Source organism: Gopherus flavomarginatus, chromosome 2 (assembly GCF_025201925.1).
Source record: "Gopherus flavomarginatus isolate rGopFla2 chromosome 2, rGopFla2.mat.asm, whole genome shotgun sequence".
In the NCBI taxonomy this organism is placed as follows: Eukaryota; Metazoa; Chordata; order Testudines; family Testudinidae; genus Gopherus; species Gopherus flavomarginatus.
The window spans coordinates 65,902,792-65,927,154 of record NC_066618.1 but is presented as its reverse complement, the minus strand read 5'-3'; the positions used below and the strand labels follow the sequence as shown (position 1 = coordinate 65,927,154).

The 24,363-nt window shown below is 40.2% G+C and overlaps 1 protein-coding gene across 2 annotated transcripts in view; it reads left to right on the top strand.

The window, feature by feature from the left end:
* HIBADH (3-hydroxyisobutyrate dehydrogenase) overlaps positions 1 to 24,363 on the top strand; it is a 124,270-nt gene that overhangs the window by 20,086 nt on the left and 79,821 nt on the right. For both annotated transcript variants that reach the window (XM_050938707.1, XM_050938708.1), the window contains exon 4: positions 5,949 to 6,070. In XM_050938707.1, the coding sequence (XP_050794664.1) occupies positions 5,949 to 6,070 (122 nt within the window). The remainder of the gene's footprint in view (positions 1 to 5,948; positions 6,071 to 24,363) is intronic.

Here is a 24,363-nt window from a genome sequence, read left to right as displayed (position 1 = left end):
CTGGGGAACTGCTCCGTTAATCAGCACAGACCATTGTGGATCATGTTCCAAGAGCTGCCAGCTGGTCTCAGGAGCATATCTTGATGAGTACACTGGTGTGTTCAGAGTACACTGTCATCAACTTCAACTGAAGTAGCAGGAACATACACCTCTACTGGTAGACTTCACAGAAGCTGGAAGAGTTGGGCATTCACCAAACTGTGTCCCAGTGCTGGGATTTCTGGAAGTGCCTGAGGTTCCTATACACGGAGGGTGATGGACTCGGACAATTATTTCAGGACCTAGCACATGTCCATGTTTATGATGAGCTGAACTGGGTGCTACCCAGGGCTTCAAATACAGACTCTGAAGTGACTCATGACCACCTTCTCAAACTCTCTGGCCTCATATGATGGCACTGAGGGGCAGGGCAAGAAGAGAGTGAGAACTCCTGAGGAAGCCCTGGGAGACCCGAAGTATGAGAAGCATGTGATTCTGTGCCTTTTGCCTAGTAGACCTGGGTGAGGAAGCCTTTCCCTGAAGAACCTGAGGAGGACCGAGAGCTGCTGCAGGAACCAGAACCCGAAACTAGTAAGTTGCAATATACTCCCGTGTTCCCCTCTTGCTCTGGTGATACATGCCTGAAGCTGCCCCACCTCCCCGCTCCACCTCGACATGGTCCCCAAGCAGGGCATAGCTGTAAATCAGTGATTTCAGTGAAATTACATGAACCACTGTAATGCATTTAGCAGAAGCCATAACAAAAGATTATTAACGAGCAGTTCCTATGTCTCTTCATTTCACTGCCAACACTGTGAACAGTGATAGTCCCTGGGCCATATGAACTGGAGGGAAAAGGAGTGTATGTAAAGGGTCCGAGTGGGTAGAAGAACAGTTTTTTTACACTTATGGCTGGTCAAAGACCCCCAAATCATCCCTCTGCCCTACCCCCTTCTGTAGGCTCCCATTTGGAAAGGAAAGGGAAGTGGTTGGAGACTTGGTGCAGGCCTTGTTAGATCTGGAAACAGGGAACATTTTGGTTGTCCGAGGAATATCAGAGCAGTCCATTCTCCTGATGACCATTTCAGATGTTTATGACCGTTCCCAGTCTCTGGTGTGTGGCCTCTCTGGTGCTGAATCACTCTGCAGGAGCCGGGTGAAGAGGAAGTGGGTGAAGAATCCTCTCTGGTAGTTGCACAAACACAATGCTGTGTCCTTTAGCAGTGGAGAGGTGACAGGCTTGTAGTGTTAATCAGAAAGTTCAGGGAAGAAAATACACTTGCAGTGTGACTGTCTGCCCCTTTCAGTGCTGTTTACTGGACACAGGGGCTGGACTTCCTAGTGCTGCAGATTTGGCTAGGGGATGGGTGAACATTCTTAGTGATTCTCTGTTCCTCTTGTGTCTGGGAACTGTCTACTAGCTTGGAATATGGTCAATTGCCTCTCAGATTGCCTCCCAGTCCTATAATCATAATTCAACAAATTTTTCCTGCAGCTGAAATTCAAACTGGTTCTTCAGGTTTAAGGACAGGGCAAATGTTCTTGTTCCACCTTCATAGCTCACCAAACCCCTCCACTCAGCAATACATAGCTAGGTGGCCATTAGTAAAAACTTCTTTCTGACATAGCTGGCTGGAGCCCCTCCACAGCGCTGGAAGTACACCTTTATTTTTTCATGTTGGTACCTTGAAAAGTACTATGTTCTCCAAATGGTGTCCAGCCTTTAAAGAACAAATAAATAAGCAGTGATGTACCCCTGGAAAGGAACTAAACCCCATCCCAACCAGCCCCTCCACGTATTGTAAACATTACAGCATTTTAATAATAGTACTGTAGGTATAATCCCATTATTACCCTTGGCACCTTCCTCGTGGGCTGCAAAAGTGGTCTGAGAAGGAAGGAGACTAACAGTTGCATTCCTGAGATACTAAAAAGTATCAATATTGTGGCCTTTGGCAGCACAGTTATATTATGGGGGCAAAGGGGTTCCTTAGGTTCCTTCAGAGAAGAAATAAAATATGATGCAACCCACTCCACTGGGTTAGGGCAGGAGCAGTGTCCCAGAGATAGCAGATGATGAAGGAGGACCATGGCGGACCTGCTCATTGGCAGTGACAGAAGGAGCAGGAGCCGTTTGAGTTCCTTGTGAGGGAGAATTGGACCTTTAGGCAGGATGAGGCACTGATGAACTGGTTCCTGGATCTGGAGTCACACCACAGTGAACAGGAGTATGCCCAGAGAGAATGGGATTGTGAACTCGTGCAGCCACTAGAACAACTGGCGGCAGAACATTTTCGGGGCCTGCCCGCCTCTGTGACCACTGCTCCTCCCCAGCAACAGTCACTGCTCCTCCAGCTGCCAAGCAGGCTGCTGCCAATGTGGTGGATCCAATCCACTGGCCTCTCCTGATTGTGGGAAGGAGCATGCTGGACACCTGTCACAACATCCTCCATCGGCACTTGAAACCCCTTGCAGGGGAATTCCCCAGAACACGCCGGAACGGAACAGTGAGCATGAGCTGGTGGCTGTATCCCAGGAGTCATCCCAAACTCCACCCAGGAGTCATTGTTGTTTGCCCCCTTGCACAATATTCTGCATCTGTTTTCCCCTCCCCCTGCCTCTTCTGAGGGTGAGGGGGAGTGGAAGGACAAGGAGATGGGTCCACAGACAGTAATGTTTGGGAATTTGATCTTTTTGTTGCTCATTTGTAATGCCTGTTAATATTGTAGTTTTGTGCTCCATGTATCTCTTTAAATAAAAGTTTCTGTTCACTTCACTTGTGTGTGCACCTGGTTTTCTGAGTATGGGATATTTCCCACACATTTGGGAAGGGTCAGCGGGACTCGCAGCACAACTGAGAGTTCTGTAACTGTGGTGCCACAGAAATGCAATTCATTCTCCATCTCTTTTGCCCCTAGCTGCTTTTTTTTTTTTTAAAGAAAAGCAGGATTCGTGACAGTGAGCTAAGCTGTGAAATAACTGTTGCTGTCCAAAGCACCAGAATGGAAAACTGAAAACAGAAGAGAAGTTAACTGAAATGTCTTTACGCTTTTGTTGATAACTTGAGTGATAATACAAACAGAAGAAACCAAACTAAATTAACATTGGAGATATGACACTGAGCTGTGTTTTTATGACTCATCCTGCCTCACCACCCGCACCCGGGGTGTACTCGTTCGTAAGAGCGAAGTGCTGGAAGCACAGCTTCAGAAAACATTGTGAAGAAGAAATGTGGGAAGCCCTCCCCCCAAAACCTTACATAACATCAGTTATTTAAGAATGATTAAGTGCTCTCCATAAAGCATGCAGTTTCTTGGTCAGCCATCTTTGGTGTTTCAAATAGTTTTGGATCCATTCCATCCAGTAACTGGTACTGCACTGCATGAACATTTGTCCTGCCAGCAGGAGCAGAACCACATCATCGTACACTTGCTCCATGCCTTCCATGCAGTTTGGCAGAGGTGAGAGGGAACTGCCATTGCCAAAAGTGTGAAGGTGCCATACTGTACCAGCAATTCGCAACAAGGTGGTTCCCAGAGTGTTTCCTGTTATGCACAAGACTCTGGGTTACAGATCCTGAAGTGGTAGCACTAACATTGTTTACCACAAAGGGACATTGTGGATGTGGGTATATGCCTGTCACAGCGTATACCCTGGCCAAGCATAGCATGTGTGGACACTCAGTGTGGGTACAGAGTGGATTACCGCACTAGGCAAGGAGGAGGAGAAACCATGGGGAAGCACTCTTTACCCAAACCAGAGAGAGGAGGGGGAGCTCCCCTCTGCGTTCAGCAGAGAAGTGGGACACTTTTCTCCCTGCGTTCTATTGCCTTAATCACTGGCAAGATGGAAGGACAGACTAGGTCCTTGAAGGAATCTGTAGATTAGAACCTTTGGAGAAGAGTAGTTGCCCCATGCTTTGGGACCTGTTCAGGTAAAACCTGATGAGTTTACGGCATGGCTCTCTCCACAGTGGCTGCCTTCCGTGGGTGGATCAGTAGCATTTAATCATGTATCAAAGGCAGCCAGTAGGTCTAAGAGTACTCTGACAGTGAGTTCAAGCTGTAGGGAACCTAGAATCCTGAAAGCAGTTAAACGCTGCTGGAATTTCCTTCTCTCCTGTTTCAAGATGTCGGTTGGATGTTTCACCCCAACCTGAGGATCTGCCTTCTCAATTCCTACACTCGATAAAGGAAAGCTAGAGACTAGCAGTAACTGCCAGATTGTGTGTTGGGTTTTTTTTTGTATCATTTTTTTGATAATAGGTTGGACTTTGACCATTTTTAAGGATTCTTCACTCTTGCCAAGAAAGCATTGATCCCAAGAGCTTAAGAATGATCCTAGTCATACTCCAGAAGTTTCCATTTGCCAGAAGAGGTGTGGGTCTACATCAGTGGTTTGCAAACTTTTTTGTGAGCTGAGCCCTCCCCACTGAGTTACAATTTTTAGTTGTGTTTTCTCTGGGGCCAGGGCTCTTCCGTGTCATTGCTCTCCCCTGCCCCCCCCCTCGGAGTGTGCCCTACAGTTTGAAAACCTCTGGTCTATATTCGGTGTGGTGGCACAGACTTCCATCAGTCCCCTATTTGAGGGCTTCTTGTGAACCTGGAGGAAGGTAACCCAATCATATCTTCATAATTACTTAGCCTTTTGTTAGGCTGCATCCAATCTCCCCAGTCCGTTTCTTCTGTTAAGTAGGATGAGAACTTCATATGTTGGGTAATGTTTGAGTCTGGAATTGTAGTATGGGCTAGAAGTCAAAAATGTTTGTATCTGTATATCCAAGAGCAAAATTTAACCATTTATGTTAAACAACAAGATGTGTTTGTGTACTTGCAACAATGTTGCATTGATACAGAAATAACACATTGATACAGAAATACATTTAATTTTATTTGCACTGTACTCTAAATAGAAATTGGATACATCATAGAATGGGTTTTTATTGCCTAATATATAGCTTTAAATTACCTTTTTTTTTTTTTTTAATTGGAAGTATGTGCTGTGTGAGCTGAGTGTTAGGAGTTGTTTGAGCAAGAATTGCATATGGGGTGGGGAGGAAGGAGGCAAAGAAGCAGTCTGAATTTGATTTTTGACCCCAATGTGGACCGCTGCCATTTAAAGATATATTTTGTGTGTGATATCTGCGTTTTACTTTGTGTACATTTCAAAGGTGCAATATGAAAAATGAACTTTTCCATGCTACATACATTTACCAGACCCCAGTAGGAAAAAAACCAACAACCCCACAACTTTTTTCCATGTTGCTTCACATTTCTCTTACCTATTTCAGTCTGCTGAATTTACAATTTGTAATTATAGTTTTTATTTAGAGCAAGTTCGGGTGGGAAATAAAAGGAGGTTGCTACATTGAAAGGAATAGGTAATTCTCATCAGATACTTTTATATGAAAGAAATTGCTTATGGAAAAGAGGTCCGTTGTGTATGTAACTTTAAAAGTTTGAAGGGAGTTGCATCTATATACCTGTATACAGTACTCTACCATTCATTGTATAAACGTATTTTAACTCTGCCACATATAGAACTATATATAATCTTGTTTGATAGAATTTGTACCTAAACAATGCAAGTCATCTTGATCCTTTGTGTTATAGCAGGGTTTAGGCAGAACATCCGTTTTCTGTTCAGTTTCATAAGGGTTTTGTGTATCTGTTAGTCCATTTTAGGTGACTGATTTTGATAATCCAAAACCAAACTTACAAATAAACAAAAAACCCCAAACAAACCCATAACTTTGTATAGTGAAGTTCAAGAGGAACAGGTTTATATGTTGGTACCTTAGCAGGTCTCACTCACTAGGATTTTAAGACTGTGATCTTAAAAGGATCGATGGCCACTTTCTTGCATGGAGTGCATTGGCTTCACTAGCCAGTGACAGGAGTCAGAGATGTCATCATGCAGTTTCTACTTAGCTACAAATATTTTATTTATTGATATTGGTTTTTTTTTAGGAAAGTGAAGAAAGGTTCATTGTTAATAGACTCCAGTACTATTGACCCTACCGTTTCAAAAGAACTAGCTAAAGCAGTTGAAAAAATGGGAGCCGTTTTCATGGATGCCCCTGTTTCTGGTGGTAAGTCTCTTTGCTAAATATATAATCCTGTGTGTTGTACGAGACATTTCTTTCTTGGTGCATCCTACCCCCTCTCTTACCTCCCCCTCACCTTTTTTTTTTCTTTCTTGTTATTGCTATGAACAACTTTGTGCCATATCCTGGCACAGTTGCTACCCCTTTTTGTTAATGTTTTCTTTTCCCCTCCTATCCTTTGTTTGTCCAGTTATATATTTTTCTTGGTTTTGTTAATTTTTTTTATTGCTCTTGTGCTGCTCGCCTCCCTTAACACATGCACTAGCACACACAGTTGCTTCAGGGTGTGGTGTTTGGCCCTCTCTAAAGGCTGGGGCATGTTACTTTTGCTCTCTTGGCTGAGAGGAGTGCTGCAGCAGCAGAGAAAGGTAGCTTGGGCATGTAGGCTTCTGCTTGATCTTGCAGCCTGGTACATTTCAAGTGTTTCCACATCCAGCAGCATTAGAGTCTCCTGCAGCAATAGAGGGGGAAGGCTGATGGCCTTCAAGAAGCTGCCAATGACTTTACCTAAAGCCTTAGCTGCACACTTTGCAGCAGTGGTTGTAGACTGGATCTGAACTCACAGAGCCTTCTCTCAGCACTGTGGTCCTTTTCTTTTGCCCAAGTTTCCTAGGACAGCACTATTAGTAAGCAAACTATTTGCACATACCCCCCCCCCCCCAACAAAAACCAAACCACCAACTTCCTGTTTGGGAAATATTAGCTTAAAGTTTAGAGCGTCAGCTAAATGATTTAAAAATAAAAAGGCAGGACAATTTTTTTAAATGATTTTTCAAATGTTTTCAGTGTTTATGTAGAACATACTAAATGTATCCCATAATGGCTAACGGTGAGATGTAGCAAACTTTCTCTTGTCTCTGGTTTGGAAATGATTGGAATGTGTATTTGTAATATTTGTATACTCTTGAAGTTGGAGATAGCTCTAGACCTTAGTATTGCATGTGTCAGGAGACACTTCTTAAAATATGCAAATCTTTTCCATTTTCTTTGGTAAAATTAGATGTTAAAAAAAAAGTCACACTAACGGATCATTATTAAAGCCTAATTCTTGTCTAAATTTTTTACAACCTGCAACATAGCAAAGGTGGTCTTGAAATTTTAAAACAAAAAATACCAGACAGTTTTATTGAACTATTTGGGACAATCATTCTTGGCCATCCAGAGTTTAATTGCAGTTCTACTCTAAAAATAACTCTGTAAATGGCATTGTGTGGTTTCATATTTATTATCTTTTACTGACTTCAGATAAAAATTTTCTCAGTTTACAAGTAAAAAGATGTTCCTTCTCCCTCTTCCTCCCCCCTCAACCTCTCCAAGCTGGCAGTCCTGCAAACTGGCCCTAGGAGCTGAAGTTCAAACTGGGTTCTTCTAATTTGTGTATCATGATGATGATGATAGAGAGTCTGCAAGGGCAAATTCTGATTCTAATCTGTGCAGTTTCATTCACTTCAAGAGCTAACTGAGGCTGAATTTGGCCATGCAATTGAAGTTTGGGGGACAACGTTTTTCTCTGTTTCTGTGAACAGAGGGTAGAAAAACTCCGAAGATATCAGCTGACAAGATGTGGAAGGAAGGGTTCTTACTCAACAGCCAAAATATCTGTTTCTGATTTGTAAAATTAAATTGTTAGCCTGGGAATAGATTCTACCATATTTTTTTCCTATAGCAGTGGTTCTCAACCTATTTACCATTATGGGCCGTATATGCAGCTCTCTTTGTGGTGTGGGCCGTATCCACACAATATATATATATATATACTACCTGTCTGGCCCTGAGGATGTCACATGGGCCGCAGCTGTATGCTGACCGGGCCGCAGGCAGATTGAGAACCACTGAAACATAGTATGTCATATTTATCTATTTGGCAGCATTGAGACCTTTTATGTGGTTCCCTTTGTTACACCACTCCAGGTATAATTTCACAAATTGTTTGCCTGCTCGGATTGGTTATCTTCTGAAAGTGTTCCCTGTTCTCTTTCTACCCAGAACTCACTGAGTTAATTTATTTTAAAACATTCCCTTCGAACCATTGTATTGGCTGCTTTTTTATTGCTTAGGAATATAAAATGGAGATTCGATTAAAGCAATAACAGACATAGTTGCCTTATCTGAATAAAAATTCTCTCACTTAGTTTGTAATGCCAATAAAATGCAAAATATCATGAGCAACTTAGCATTTTGGGGGGGAAGGGAAATCAATATTTAGCTTTCTAGTAGATAAAGATAACATTAACTGTACAAGAGATAACTTGTCCACTTTCATTTGGTTTAGTGCCAATTGCAGGGTATGTTCTGTGTTAAGTGTCGCATTAGAAGAATTAAAAAGATAAAACATTCAGTAATAAAACATAACATTAAGCAGTAAGTCATAAAAGGATCTTTTGGAGGAATTACTGTGTATCTTGATTGCATTATTTAATATTGGTCTAATGACCAGCAGAAGTACAGTAATTCCCCTAGAAATCTACATGCCTTGTGATGTTTTGAAATGCAGTGGTGTGGGGGCTAGAGATGAACAAACATCCTTGTATCTGTACATTTACAGAGCATTGTTGACAGATGGTTCCACTTGTGCCCAGAGTAATGCTGTTTCCTAATGGAAGTTAAATATTTGTCTGTTTTGTGAAAGCATATGTTTACATTCCAAATAATCTTTTGGAAATCATTTGGGCTGTAGAGCTCATGGAGAAAGTGCTGGCGTCCAGTGTATGAGGTTCATGGTTCCAAATGAAATGAATACATATGACCTCCAGTTTGCAACATTAATTTGACAATTTGCATTTTTTACTCTCTCTTATAAGGCTTATTTCAGGACAGACCTAGAATTCCATGGTATAATTACACCCTTTCTTGGTTGGTGTGAAATTGTCATGTTGTACACCAGTTATACACAGATCTCAGTGGTTCAGGAGCCACCTTGGCAATCAACATTACCGAAAAGAGCCACAGTAGTGGTAATTCATTGTTTCATTTACTATAGTACTTTATATTGTAGTTGATACAATAATAATGATGATAATAATTGGGCAGTCAGAGTGTGTGTGAGATATAATATCGCTTCTCGGCTCTGAGCTAAGATGTGAAAAAATTATCTATATTAGAGAGAGAGAATTTGTGTACTATTCTCACTGCAGAATGACTCACAATTTTATTTTATTTTCAACTACAAGTGGTTAATGCAGGGGTCTCAAACATGTGGCTCGTGGGGTTATTTCCTGTGGCCTGCCAAGCTCCCTGTGACTGCCCTCGTCCCACCTAGAGTTATTTCCTGTGGGCTGCGTTGCTCCCTCTTCGCTCCCCCCCCCAGTGTGCCATGTCCCCACTCCTCTGCCTACCTCCAGGCACTTTCTGCTGCCAAACAGCTGTTTGGTAGCACTTTCCAGGAAGGAGGGGGGAGGAGCGGGGAGCCACGCGCTCAGGGGAGAAGGCAGAGAAGAGGTGGGACAAGAGTGGGGATTTGGGGAAAGGGTTGGAATGGGGGCAGAGTTGGGGTGGGGCCTTTGGGGAAGGGGTGGGAAGAGGCAGAGTAGGGATGGGGCTTCATGGAAGGGGGGCCCAGAGTTGGGGGGCTTTTGTACCTTTATATGAAAAAGTGGCAGTGTTGCGGCTCTCAGGCCAATGTGCTTGTCCTCATGTGGCCCTCCTGGTGATTCAAGTTTGAGATGCCTGGGTTAATGACATAATAAAAGCATCCTTATTGGTTAATAACTTAGAGTGGTTAATAATTAAAACACTGTGTGATTTAATATCTCGTGCTGCAAAGAGCCACAGGAGATGCATTAAAGAGCAAATTGCAGCTTGAGAGCTTCAGTCTGAGTATCACTGTTATATACACTTGTTGCCTAGATTCAGGAGTTTCTAACTGGAAATTAATACACAAACCCGCTACAGTGTTGTATTAACTAACTTTGGAAAATACTTCTCATTCCCACTGTTGCATTCAGATTTTAACTATTAATACTGTCTAGAGATGGCAGTCACTTTACATTGGGGATTAGGATCATTGGCAGGTCTATGTGAGAGAGTTTGTACCATCGTCAGCACTATATTGATGTGATTAAAAACAGGAGATTAGTTCTACTGCTTGCTCTTCGTGAATATAAATATTCCATGCCTAATGAGGATACAATGAAAACCAATAAATGTCTATTACAATTAGACTAATAATAAATTGATCCTTTTTTTGATTGGACTCAGTTTTGGCTCAGCAAAAATTTTTGGTTTGGCAACTTTACAACAGCCTCCTATAAATACAAATTATCACACAAAGAAGCTTATATATGTAGCATATTAAAATTAACTTCCTTTGGAATCAGTGGGGCTTTGCGCAGGGTAGAATATCTCCTCATGAGTCAAGGAATAGATTTTGATACCCTAACAGGGATAAAATCCTGACCCCAATGACTTCAGTGGAGGCAAGATATAGTCTCGGGGCGTAATACTGATTTAACTCTAAGTAAATATTTTACTACAGTAAGCCACAGATAAACTCTTCTCCCATTATGTCCTATATATAAAGGAAAGTATTCAATGTATATCAGAAACAACAGAACAAAACCAAAATAGTTTGTTTTATGAAGTTACAGGATTCTGATTTGACTGTCATAGAACATTTTAGGCTTGCAGCTCACAGTAATACTTCTTTAATATATTGAATTTAGTATGTTTGCCTATTTTATGCTGTGTCTAAAACGACAGCTGATCTGTTCATGTAAAATTTTTTTATAATTTTAAGAGCAATGTATGTTTCATTATCAGTGTTGTGAACCTTTACATTTAACTTTTGTCCTACAAGAATATAATTATTTTAAAGACTAGTGGAAAAAATCCAGGATACAATATCCATCAGCTCTTCTACTCAAAATACTTAGTATTGCAGTCTCTTTAAGGTGGTATATAAAAACAAAATCTGTGAGCTTGTTTGGTTTTTAACTTCCCAGAGCTGTAGCAAGACTGTCTCCAGGAATATCTGAAGTATTGTCAGTCTGACTATGAGACTTTAATGGGTTTTCCTTCACCACATAATGCAGTCATGACATTTTTATGTGTCTTGTGAGAATCCGTGGAAGATGGTGGTCTGATGCTGCCTAAAAAGGGCTGTGAAGTATAGAACAATTCTCATGCTAACTTGGTGATTAAGGAGGGGGCAAACCACCCATATATTGGAACAGCTCATTGTGCATCTCCAGGCTGAAAATGGTCACACAAGGACAGAGTTCCTTTCTCCACAACCATCCCAAAATTGATGTTGTGGATTTCCCTTTTCTTTGCCTTCCACCAGCTTCTACTAACCATTAAACAATGTATGGTGCTCTTACTGCAGCACCTGAAATCTGAACTTTTGACTTTATAATGCTTTTGCCAAATAGAAGAAGTTAATATTTATAGGGGATGGCATGATCATAGCATCCAAGGCAGAAGATCGGCATGGTCAAATCCAGACTAGCCATAATGTCAGCTGTAGAAAAGATCCAATATGTATTTTTCCCAAGTGAAGCAAAGCTGATTGTACCATTGCAGTAACTGCTAAAAATTATGTGCTGTATCAGTGGATGCCAGAGCAAAGAGCCTTTGTGGTAGTGAGGTTAGCACTACCCGAAGCAGCTATGCCTCAGTATAGCTGTCCAGTTCAGTAGTTGTGCAAGTTGATGCCTTCATAAATGGCTTAGGGATATGCTTAATACAAGCAAACAGGCCAGCAGAGTATACTTTAAGAGGACTCAAAGCAGAACAAAATTATGCACAAGTTAAAAGAGAGATGTGTGCATACAATATGAAAGGTTCAGCAATATGTTTTGAACAACACTCCTGGTTCAATTTTTTGTTTCGTTAGACAAACTTCCAGAGATGTGAGGATTTTTGTTTACTAAAAGCTAATAATTTTTTGAGTGCTTGTGCCCTATTTCTGATGCCTCTGTCTACATATGGTCCTTTAAACTCCATAATTTTTGGATTTGTCATTTCTGCTGAGAGAGAGACAGTACTCTTTGTTCTAGCATATGGAGAGGGAAGGCACTTCAGTTGTCTCCTCAGAGAGAGAGAGAGAGAGAGTGTGTGTGTTTCTATTTCTATTTGGAGTAGAAACTAATTAGGATCCTTGGAACAATACCCAGAAAATGGAACATCTTCAAAACTCCCCCCCCCCCCCCAGTCATGATCTCTAACCCTTTTACTCACTGGCAAGCCTATTATAAGATGATGCTCCTCTGCCCACTTCCACTTCTTGCACCACTGATATTTTTGGGTTTATGCCTTTTTATAACTCTCATGGACGTGCTCCAGCCCTCTTCACAAACCTTGCCCCTTATAATCTGTACTGCTCCTGATATCGGGAAGAGCTTTCCCATCACTGTCTACTTCCTCTGCTCTCCCCTTTCCATTTCATGTCTTGTCCATTGTTTTCTTCCTTGACTGTACTGCTTGTTTTTCTCTCTCCCTATTTGTGTTAGTAGCTGAATTCTTTAATATAGTCTACATACAATGTGTTTTGCAAAGCTGCTTTTTGTCATTCAGACTACAGTATAGATCATTTTATGTGACTGTTTATATTAAAGACGGTATGCAAAACATTGTGATAGTATTCTGAAAGCCAAATGAGGTATTGATAATCAAAGAGGTAGGTGGTAATATAACGGAGGTTTACAGGTGAATTGGGAGTGGAGCAGGCAGGCGTGAAGGAAGAAGAAATATTAGAATGAAAGTTGGGCCACTAAAATTGAGGGTTATAAATTATTTTAAAAGTTTCTGAATTACTGACTATTTCTGAAGTCTTTAACAAGAAGTAAGTGCAATCTGGACAACCAGAAAGTATTGAAAATCTTGGAAATCTAGCTATTTATAAAATGCAAGTTTTTGAACACATGAGAATATATAAACTTTCAGTATAAATATATCAACAGGCTTGGACAATATGCTGCAAAAGAATTTGGGTAACAAATTTACTCACTTGACTTTTGTTTTCTGGTTTTACATATTATAGAGTCAAAGCCTTTAAGGTCAGAAGGGACCATTATGATCATCTAGTCTGACCTCCTGCACAATGCAGGCCACAGAATCTCATTCATCCACTCCTGTAATAAACCCCTTGTAGTAAGAGGAGGCCCTGGAGCATAAACCCTTGGTATCAGAGGCCTGGTCTGAGGCCTGAACTGAAGTAATGATCAAGACATTGCTAACATAAAGCAAAGTTAGGCTGTGAGCCAGAGGCAGGCCCTGCTCACAGACATTGGCAAGAGTGTATACACATGTAAGTACTAATAAGATGAACGTATGCCAGGACGGCACCCACACAGATAACAAGGAACAGGCAGACCCAGTCTAAAGACGACCATATAAAAGGACAATATGATGGATAAATAATACAAAAGAACAATGCAATGTATAAACAATATGCTGTTTGGACAATATGAAAGGACAATATGATGAATAGACAGTATGATGGATAGACTTATTTGTTAGAACCAATCCGCACCATGAGAGAGGCAACACCGTAATGCATAGAAGGGATGTACCTCAGTGTGTTCAATGATGCAAAACTTGTTTGTACTTATGCATAAGCATGCATCCCTGAGTGGATGTCTTTGTCTGGCCTAGGGGGCAGTGGAGAGTGCCACCACTGACTGAGCCAGTTGGAGAACTGGAGAGGTATTAGAAGACCGAGAATGGGTAAACAAAGTTTGAATCAATATGTTTAAAAAGGTGGGGTGGGGAGAGAAATAGGGATGGAGAGATTGATTTATTCAAGTTGAACATATAGTGTGGCTATAGTAGGAACTTTGTTTTTTGGCCAAGAAGTCACAGGTGTTCAGAGGGAAGTATTCATCTTCATATATTTGAAGGTGTAAATGATAAGGAGAGAAGAGAATCATTAGAATCATTTAGGTGGTCCAGTGGGATAGAACTAGTAGTAATGGGCTGGAAATTATATATATATATATATAATTTTTTTTTTTTTCTTAAAGAAAAATGTAGGCTGAATACACCAGGAAAAACTTCTTAACAATGTTCTTAATAGATTATGGAATGCTTTTCCAAGGAGGAATGGGAGATAGAAGCCAATCTTCTTGATATGCTTAAAAATAGACTGGACAAAGCACTAGAAAGTATTCTGTAGGGAAAAATATTTAATGGGCAAGAGGATGGGTTACATGATCTAATAGCTCTTTTCCTATTTTCTACAATTCTACTGTGTTTTCACAAATGATGTTCAAAAACGGTTAAAGGAAAACTGTCCAGATGGAAGTTCATGATCCCCACGTCACCCTTTGAAAAGAGTAGGGGATAACCCTGGAATTATGCTCAACATTCATTTCTTTTCTCAATAAAACTGGTTCTAATGTGAGCTGTTACTGAATTTCTAATGGCTGCTCTATTTGTCTGCAGTCGCTTTAATGCCAGTGTCTAACTCACCCCTTAGTGAAGTGCTTTGGGATACACAAAGTGAGAAAAAGGCTACAGAAATTCAAACTCTAGTCTATTGTAATCCCAAGGGAAAACCTTATTTCTTTTTAATTTATTCCAGTGATTGGCCTTTTATAAGTGCTTTAACTTTTAAGGGGATGCAGGTGGTGTAGGCTGATGCCTCTGGAATGCAAAGGCTGCTGTGAAGCTATATACAACTGTTCATTCTTTTTTATTTTTAAATGTTATGGGGAATTTTTTTTTAATGAAGCCTCTAGTTTAAAGAAAAGTATACTAGATTTTTCTGTTTCATCTAGCATACAAAAATAATGTAGTCAAAATCTTTCTCAAGTAAAAGCAATTACTGTAACTGACTGAGAAAACCCATTAGATGTTTTCAAAGATGCTTCAAAACAGACTTTAATTTAACATATGTATAACCACTTGTTCAACAAGACAATCTGCATTAACATCTTAAATTGCATTTGCAAACTTTGACCCTTATCCAGGAAGGTACTTAAGCATATGTCTGATTTTTAGACATGCAAGTAGTCCCATTGACATCCATGAGACTATTGTACCTCAGTGCCTTGCTCCCTAAATACTCCAATCTTGTTAGCTGCTCTGCAGTGGGGTGGACTCCTGTGCCTGTGTGCAGCCCCACTGAAATCTTATGCTATTTTAAAAAATAAACAAACTTTGAAGGTGCAGGGGTCCACCAACACAAACATCTTGCAGAGTAGGGGCTTTGAAGCTCACTTCTGAAAATGTCACTTATTGATCTTTTAAATGGATTTAGTCAAGATCAATAGGTCTGAAACTGAACCTACTGTTGGGTCCCATCTGAATGATGTTTGCATTAGGATTCTTTCTATTTATTTCTTAAAACTATGAAGCTGGTTGGGCAAGGAAGGAGATTTTATTTTATATATTTAAAAATGCATCTGATTCCAAGAGACACTGCAAGAAGCCAATTTGTTTGAGACTACTAGCCCCATAATGGAGGGCACCTCTGTTTTTACTTTTCTCTTTTTAAGTGGGGCTTATAAAAAGCGAACATGTTCTAACAGAAGCTAAAAGTCTTTATTTAAAAAAAAGAAGAAAAATAAATTGTGAAAGTAGTACAGTCTGCATTAATTATGTCAGTTTTTTCATTGATTCAGCATCTTGGGTCATTCTCCTTGAAAGGACTGATCTTGGATTACCTGAAACTATGTGGAAGCTCTGGATTAACTTGACTAAATTTGTTCCTCTTCCAATCAGGTAGAAGTACCACTACTTTGTATTAAATGAAAGTGCATAACCAAATGAAACTGCATAGCCCTGTACTGCTCATGAGATGTGAATATAAGACTTATGCCAAGGTTCGCACAGTCTGACAAGTAATGTTTGGTTTGGTGGAGAGGAAGCATAGAGTTCACTGTAACACAGAGAATATGGAAGATTCATTTAACTCCATTCCTGGGTTAATAGAGGATTATTGCAGTAACTAAGATTCCTCCATGCCAAGTATAATATAAAACTGAAATGAAAGCAAAATGGTTTGCTGCGTTAGAAGTTTGACCTGAGATCTTAACTCTTAACTGGGGAGGGAAAAAAAAACTTTGCATTTTTTACATTGCTTCATTAATCTTTGTAGTTCACTTAGCTTGGACGCTGAGTGTGGGATTTTATAAAGCACACCTAGCATTGGCTTAACTCTTCTCCTAAGACAAATAAAAGGGAATTTTACCGTTGGCTTCAATGGAGCAGAGTTAGGCCAACATAGAGTGCTTTTGAAAACCATGCCCTAAAACTAGTATGTTTGGCTTCAAGTTTGTGTTTCTGTTTCTCAGCATAGTGCAGTTGTGTTTGGCTTTTCAGTACTCCAGGGGAATGTTAAAATAAAAATATCTCCACTGAAATGAAAAAAAAAATGGTGAAAACATTGTATAAAATTTTATTAAACCCTTTAGGTGTTTAAAAAATACTGATGTCAATTATTTGAGGATGGCCCTTTAAGTTGAGTAGAATGTCGGCAAACTTTTCTTTCTTTCTTCTGTTAATGTTTAGCTGCAATATTCTTGCCAATGAGATATCTGATGCTTAGTGTTGTGTGGTTTTTTTTGTTTTTTGTTTAAAAGATATGGCTTGCTGGATTCTGTACTTTGTTGTAAGACACTGGTTATTGGGTAACCACACAGTATGATGACTTGTGTGTTGTCAAAGATAACATGCATTCTTGCTGTCATATTATCTTCAGTTTCTGTATACTTCCTCTGCTTCATGAAGAGCCACAGTTGTTGGGTATGTCTGGTCACAACCACCAATATGTTTGCAAACCCACAGATATTGAAGAAGCCTTCTTTCGACTTTATCTTGTTCTGGCAATATTTTTGGATTGAGTGTACATGACATGTAAGTGGTTGGCAAGGTTGCACTATGACCTATGTTTTTATTTTTAAAAATTTAATTACATATCAGAAAGGACTGGACATGTAATTTGAAGCTTGGATTAATCTGGATGCATGAAGGGTTAGCTGTGTTAATTCATAAGGTTTACTGGTTTCTGAAAACTTATGGTGAATAACGCAATGATTGCCTACTATTACTAAAATTGCCAGTAGTCAAAAACACAAGTGATGATTTTGGAAACAACTGAGTGAAATACATTTGGAGTTTCCAAACAAGGCATTTGAGATGGAATACGCTGGAAAAAATGTAGACTTTTCCAGGAGGAAAAAGTATTTTTCATACTTGCAACCGGTAAACCTTGTTAAATTAATATTTCAAATATTTCACAACAAATGAAACAAAAGCATCACCATAAAACCATCATCTGGCTAGACAACATGCATAAGAAATTTTGAGTAGAAACTAGCTTTTCGTGGAATTTAGATAGTGGGGGGGGGGGAAGAGGGAGGAATTCAGAATCAAGCTAGTAATGGTTATGCTATTTACAACCTTAAGTGTGTCATGTTCCCTAGCAAAGGCATTTCTTGGCAGTTATTGTCACTTTTGTGATGACACACTACTTATTACGTCTTCTCTAAAAGATATATACACACACCTCAAGTTAAGTAGAGTTCTGGCCACTGGAGAGAACCAAACTTTTAGTAAAAATTAGATAGTCTTTCTGTATCTCTAATGAATGAGGCATTGAAGAAAAAACACGATTATCACAGTAGACTTGCCAACTTGCATCGGTGACTGGGAGACTTACTGCTGGTAAATTAACACACAACAAAATAAAGGCTGAGGATTTTGTATTTTAAAATGTACACTGTTTATTTAAGATCAGATTGATTTGGACTCTACCTTGAATATGGGGTGGTATGTTGCTTCAAGACCCCAGAAAAAAATTGTGACTCAGTGAAAACTTCCTCTTCCCAGAAGCAAGAGGACAACATGGGAGGAGTAATTTGTGTCACTTCCTCTTCAGAGTGCAGTTTCTCCTGCCCCTCTGGTGCTTTCCATGTGGCTGGCATGTAGAAAAGTAGTGGCATGGCTCCACCTTCTCCCTGTCATCTTGCTTGAGTGGGTATTGGGTGTGCAGTACCTGCCACTCCCACACCCCAGCTGCATTTTTGAGTATGTTTACACTGCAGCTGGGACAGTGTTTCCCAGCTTGAGTAGACAGTCATGCGGTAGTTCTGCTTGAGCGAGCACTCTAGAAATAGCAGTATAGCTGGGTGTAGCCACTTCAGTACACACCCAGGAGTCTGGGAGGGTTTATACTCAGGCAACTAACCTAAGCTTCTGCCCCTCCTACTCTGGTTACCTTGCTGATTTTAGCAGGTTAGCTAGAGCAGAGCTAGTGCACGTCTGCTCACCTGAGCTGGGCAGCACGCTCCCAGCTGCAGTATAGTCATACTCTTTGAGTAAGCCATGTGTGGACAGTTTTGGGCAGGGTTTTATTCAGTGTACTGGGGCCACAATCTTGTCTTTTAGTTTAAATGTAATTCAGTGTTTGTTTATTTTGTAATACTTCTGGGTAGAATAGTAAATCTTAGTATACTTTGTGAAACTGTTCAACTCACTATAGCACTCTTATGGGTCTGCTGAGAGAATATGTGAATATTACCAGCTTGGTGGAATAATGAGCTAGTTAGGCTCTGGTTAATAATGCCTACATCTGATTTTCTTTGGGATACATTCAGCCCAGGATACACCTCAGCAGAGGGTTCTGAGAGTGATCTGGTGTCAGAGTAAATCTGCTGTAACTATCACTTTTAGGGCAGTCCTGACTAGGAAGGCGGCATGGATGAGCCAACTAAGAACATTCACTGAAGTAGGGCATCCTCTTGGGTAGCCTCTGCTTAAATCCTGGCTGTAACTTAGAGCTCCCACATTCTCCCATATGGAAACTTAAATGGGGGTGTGCTGGTGGTACCACTGGTTACCTCTCCTACCCATCTTGTCAAGGACATAGGAGACGAGGCTGCCTTAGAGAGAATTTTGATTTCCCCATGCCAGCATGAGTATATTTGATCCTCTAAGTGCATCACACTTCCACTGAGACAAACTAGGATATGCCAAACCATTTATTAATGATGTAACAAGCACCAGTGTAAATTGAGTAACAAAGCAAGTGACTCTGAGACATTGTGTAGCCATCACATGCCCCTTTTTGCAGAAGGTGCTCATGTATATATTGTATTCAGCGATTGCTTGTGTCCAGTATGAGTAATTGTGCTTTATACTGTGTGTGCACGCTCTGAATTTTCTGAAGAGACAATTATACAAAGGTTGAATGGAGCTTTTTTGGTAACTTGCTTAAAGGATTCCTAGAAGATTGAAACAGTAGGCAGCAGAGCTTGTTAGAGAGCTGTTACTTTACAGGCTCTCAAGAATTTAGAACATGGCTTGCTTACTAACATTTTTTTTTATCCAACAGCCCCTTATAGACTTCATTTCAGAGCCAATGTTGTATCTATGCTATGCTTGTCTTAAAATACAAACATGCACTCTTGGTCTTTACTGTTTACTGAATCAGAACCCTACTGTTTCTACTAGCACTGTATCTAATTTATGGTGAGGTAACCACAAAAACTAAAATTATTTATATGTTGGCCCCTAACAGCACCACTATAGTTAAAGGTCTGTTGGCATTTCCATTATAAACCTTCTGTTTGAGAGGTTTATAACTTGGTGGTTTTAGTTTGCTTTGGGCTCCGACATGCCATTTCTTTCCAAGCACAAATTCTTTTACAGATTTCGTTTAAATCAGTTTGGCCACTGTTTATTAGAGAAAGGGAGTGGGAGTCTGAGTATTTGGAGTGGAAGGGAATACAGGGTTTAATTTTAGTTTCAGAAGCTTTTTGGTCAACCTGTGTAATGAAAGAAAAATTGTTTTTATTTTATTTTGTAGTCGTTTAACCCTTCCTTAGTTATATCAAATTACCTAAAACCACTTTTTAAAGTTGCTGCTAACACTTCCTCTTCTGCCCCTACCCAAAGGCACAGTTTGCTTTAACTAGCAGAAGAACCAGACTGGATCCCAGTGGTAAAAGTCCATCTTGGAGGGACAAATTGCCTAGCTCCACTTGGAGGTCTGAAGCTGGTCATTGCAATCCACAAAATGGGTGGAACTCATCAGGAAAGAGATGAGGCTAGGAGATCTGTCAGAGTAACTGATTCATCACAATCCTTGTGCTTGATAAAGCTGCATTCCCCAACTGTCTGCTCTTTCCTGGAGGGTGCTTGTGAATTGCCTTTTTTTTGGATGCAGCTTGCCCTTTGAGTCAAGGTTGGTGTGAATTGCATTTTCCCCCATTCCAGCATGCCATGGTCAGAGTAAATATAACTCATTTCATTCTTGTAGGTTGCTCTACTGTAATACTAAGCAAAGTGAGCAAAGTATGTTTTACTACACATCAACATGTATGTTTTTGCTAGAATAATATGCATAAATAATACACATTGACGTGATGCATGGCAAGACCCAGAAATAATAGTCGTAACTGTGAAAACAGTAGTAAAATAGCTTGTCTTTTATCCTTAGTTTTTCTAATGACTGGGTTCAATTAGAAAAAAGTGTAAACTACTCAGTGCAAAACTGAAAACAGAATAAACCATTTTGTAACTTTGCATAGAGTTTCTCTGGATATATTTTTGTTTTGCTCTAGGTCTGCATTTTAAAAAAAAGTGTACCACCTTATATTTTTTAAAAAGGTGTATTCTTCGACATGAAACCTAAACTAGTCTAAAGTAATGGAGGTGATAACGTATGAATTGCAGGATGAAAAGAAACCTAATTTCTTTCTTCAGACAGTGTTTTATTCTGTCTTTTTATGCATATCAAAAACCCAGTAAAGGGGAGGTTTTCAAAGGCACGTTTAGGGCAGATGGGCTCCCATTTGTGCCCTTGAAAATCAAACCATACATCACAGTATTCCCAATCACAAGCATCCAAAACTCATGAGTCAGACCCCCCAAAATCATGAGATTGGCTTAAAAAAAATCATGATTTTTTTTTTTAAAATACACATTTGGGTGCTCTTTCTCTTTTGCTTTTTGAGCTTGTTAGGATTCTTGTTTTCAAGATTTTTGCTCACGACTATGAGGGCTAGCTTTTTTTTTTAATGAAACCCAAAATCTTCACAAATGCATGACTCCAGGAGGCAGGGACATTAATGAAAACACTAAATATCAGAATAAAATTGCAAGGTTTGTTAACGCTGATATCATTTCAGGCGTTATTGTCACTGGTATCCAAATATCACCAAAGACCAAGAAATGTATACTCAACTACACCAGGAAAAGAGAACCTTCCACCTCTCGTGTAAGCATACACAGGTAGTATGTGCACTCATTGAGGGACCCAGTTCAGCAAAACACTTAAGTAGATGCTTAAGTCCCATTGACAGCAGTGGGAATTAAGCATGATGTTAACATATGTGCTGAACTGGGTTTTAAGGCTGATATTGCAATCTGTTCTGCATGTGTGGACCCTCATTCTCAGAAGTTCATGTATTCCTGGATTATAAAGACAGACAGTGATTGTGATCATCTGGTCTGACCTCTTGTATAACACAAGCCATAGGACTTCCCTGAATTGGTTTCCTGTTTTGAACTAGACCATATATTTTAGAAAACCATCTAATCAATCCCTTGCCCGAGCCCCCTCCCACACTCAAACTCGCTCCCAGAGCCCACACTGCAACCCCTTGAACCAGCCCTGATCCCCCTCCAACCCCTTGGCTTCAGCTTATAGTCCCCCTCCTGCGGCTCAAACCCCTCATCCCCAGCCCCACCCCAGAGCCTGAATCCCAATCCCTTTCCCCAGCCTGGAACCCCCTCCTGCACCTTGAACCCCTCATTTCTGGCCCCATCCTGGATAGAGCTCTCACCCCCCTACACCCCAGCTCAGTAAAAATGAGCGAGAGCAAGCAACAGAGGGAGGGAGGATGGAGTGAGGGGAGCAGGGCCTTGGAGGAGGGGCAGGACCTCAGGGAAGAGGTGGGGCAGGGCCAGGGCAAGGGTATTCGGTTTTGTGTGATTGGAAAGTTGGCAACCCCCGTTGTATTTTGAGACTGTATTTGTCTATCTTCAATTTCCAGCCAGAAATGGCTAGATTTGTCTGCTAGATTTAAGAGCTCATTGTCCAATTTTTGTTCCTCATATAGATATTTACTCAAGTCACCCCTGAACTTTTTCTTTGTTAAACTAAATAGATTGAGCTCCTTAAGGTTTTTTCACTAAAAGGCCTGATCATTCTCATGGTTCTTTTCTGGATCCTCTCAAACGTAAAAAGAACAGGAGTACTTGTGGCACCTTAGAGACTAACAAATTTATTTGAGCATAAGCTTTCGTGGGCTTCTTCGGAAATGGACTGTAGCCCACGAAAGCTTATGCTTAAATAAATTTGTTAGTCTCTAAGGTGCCACAAGTACTCCTGTTCTTTTTGCAGATACAGACTAACTCAGCTGCTACTTTGAAACCACAAATGTATCCACATTCTTCTTTAATTATGTGTTAGTGATGCTCAATGAGGGCCTAGGGGTCCACCTACACTGAACAGTTTGCAGAATGGGTGCTCAGAGTTTTATTATTTAGCTATAGTGTTGTTAAACACTAAGACCTTCATCTTGTAATGAATCTCATGCAGGCACAGTGGTTTGCCTCACAGAACATCTCACAGGACCACAGGTATTTCAAAGCAGTGCAGGTGTGTTAATGGAAGATGTTTAGCTTAATCTCTTGCATTTCTTTGAAAAATGTCATCCTTTTTAGATGAAATTGTGTTTGAATTAAGCCTAAAGGAATTGGTGTTGGTATCAATTAAATCTTAGTAGCAAAGGGAGGTGTTACTTTCAATTTAATATAAAAAACCTCATTGGAAATATAACTTGAACACAAATTCAGACTGCTTGTTTGCTATTCTTGGAAAGGTAGTAATAGATTTCACTTATGTAATTGACTTCTGCAAATATGACCGTGAACCAATGTATGTATTTAGACTTCATAAACTGTAGTCTTTATTATAATTAGTATTGATGATTTTTCAAATGCAACTTTGACTGACTCCTTTAAATACTGCTCCATACTTTTCAGTTCACTGACTGAGGCAGAAATGCTGTCCAGTTTAATCCTCATTCAAGCTAGAGCTCAGATTGCTGTTTCCAGTGAAATCTCAGCTGGGAAAGAACTGCATTCTTGAATCCTTATCAGTTGATTCTTTAACAACTTGAATATTTTCCACACAAGTTAATAGGATAAAAGATAATGTGACCTAAATTCCCATTATAGTCTGGATGTCTAATGACAAATCCAAAAGTATAGGATTCTTTGGGAAGTGGGGGAAAGGGAGAGGAGAAAATTGGTTTATTAGCTGCTGTATAGTTGTCTGTAAGTACTTGACTTGGCAGTTTCTCTTGCTATTGCAGTCCAAGTGTTTTTATAGCCATGTGTTTTTAGTCTAAAATTCTAACTTCACATCCAAATGCTTATGTGCATTACCAATAAATGGGGATTGTCTTTAATACCATTTGGTAAAACACTTATGTGGCTATTCTTGCATTTGGATATCCACCTGATGTTTCGCCACCTTCCTTTCCAACATATGCATTGCTCTGCATGACTATATTACACATTTCCCTGAAATGCTGGAAGTGAAGTTTAATGTAATTCAGTCACTTTGCAACCTTGCAGTGAAATGCAACTCTTACGCATATGGATGTACTCTTAGCAATTCCCATTGAAGCCAATGGGCTAACCACGTGAATAAGTGCTCACCAGAGTGAGTCAGGCTTCATAATCTCTCCCCTTATAATTATATGTCTTCCTTTTTAAGTCATTTTGAGGCTGCCAAGCCACTTGGACGTTTTGCAGGAGAAAGGAAAACTAGACTGGGAGAGGAGAATTGAACTAAGGGATTAGGTTCATTTAGCAGTGCTGCTGGTGTTCAGTCGTAAATGACTCACTGGAGTCCTGCATATACATTCTGTAGGCAAAAGATAAAATGCTAAATTAGGATGATATAGTCTGGACAAAGAGTTTTAATCATTAGATTTTTGGGCTCTGATCTTGCATTTGGATCCCTGTGGGGGGGAGGGGAGAACCCCTGAACCTATAGAGAATTTGATGACAGTGGGACTCTGTGCAGATGTAATGATCTTGGTATTGCAGCCTCTTGTGATTTTTATTGCAAACCTTGTGATAGTAGGTGGGATATTTGTTTGTCTGAAACACCTGCTGCTGGAATCGAGAGAGGACATGAAAATACCAGCGTCTGTTTAAAATTCTCCTAGCCTTTATGGTTGGAGAAAAGATTGAAAACATAAACGGAGGTGTATCTTAGAGACTCAAAAACTAGAAAACAAATTCCCTGCGCCCCTCCCCACCCCAATTTGGGGCTCTGTTCACACACATCTGAGTGCATTGTCTGGGTCTAAGTG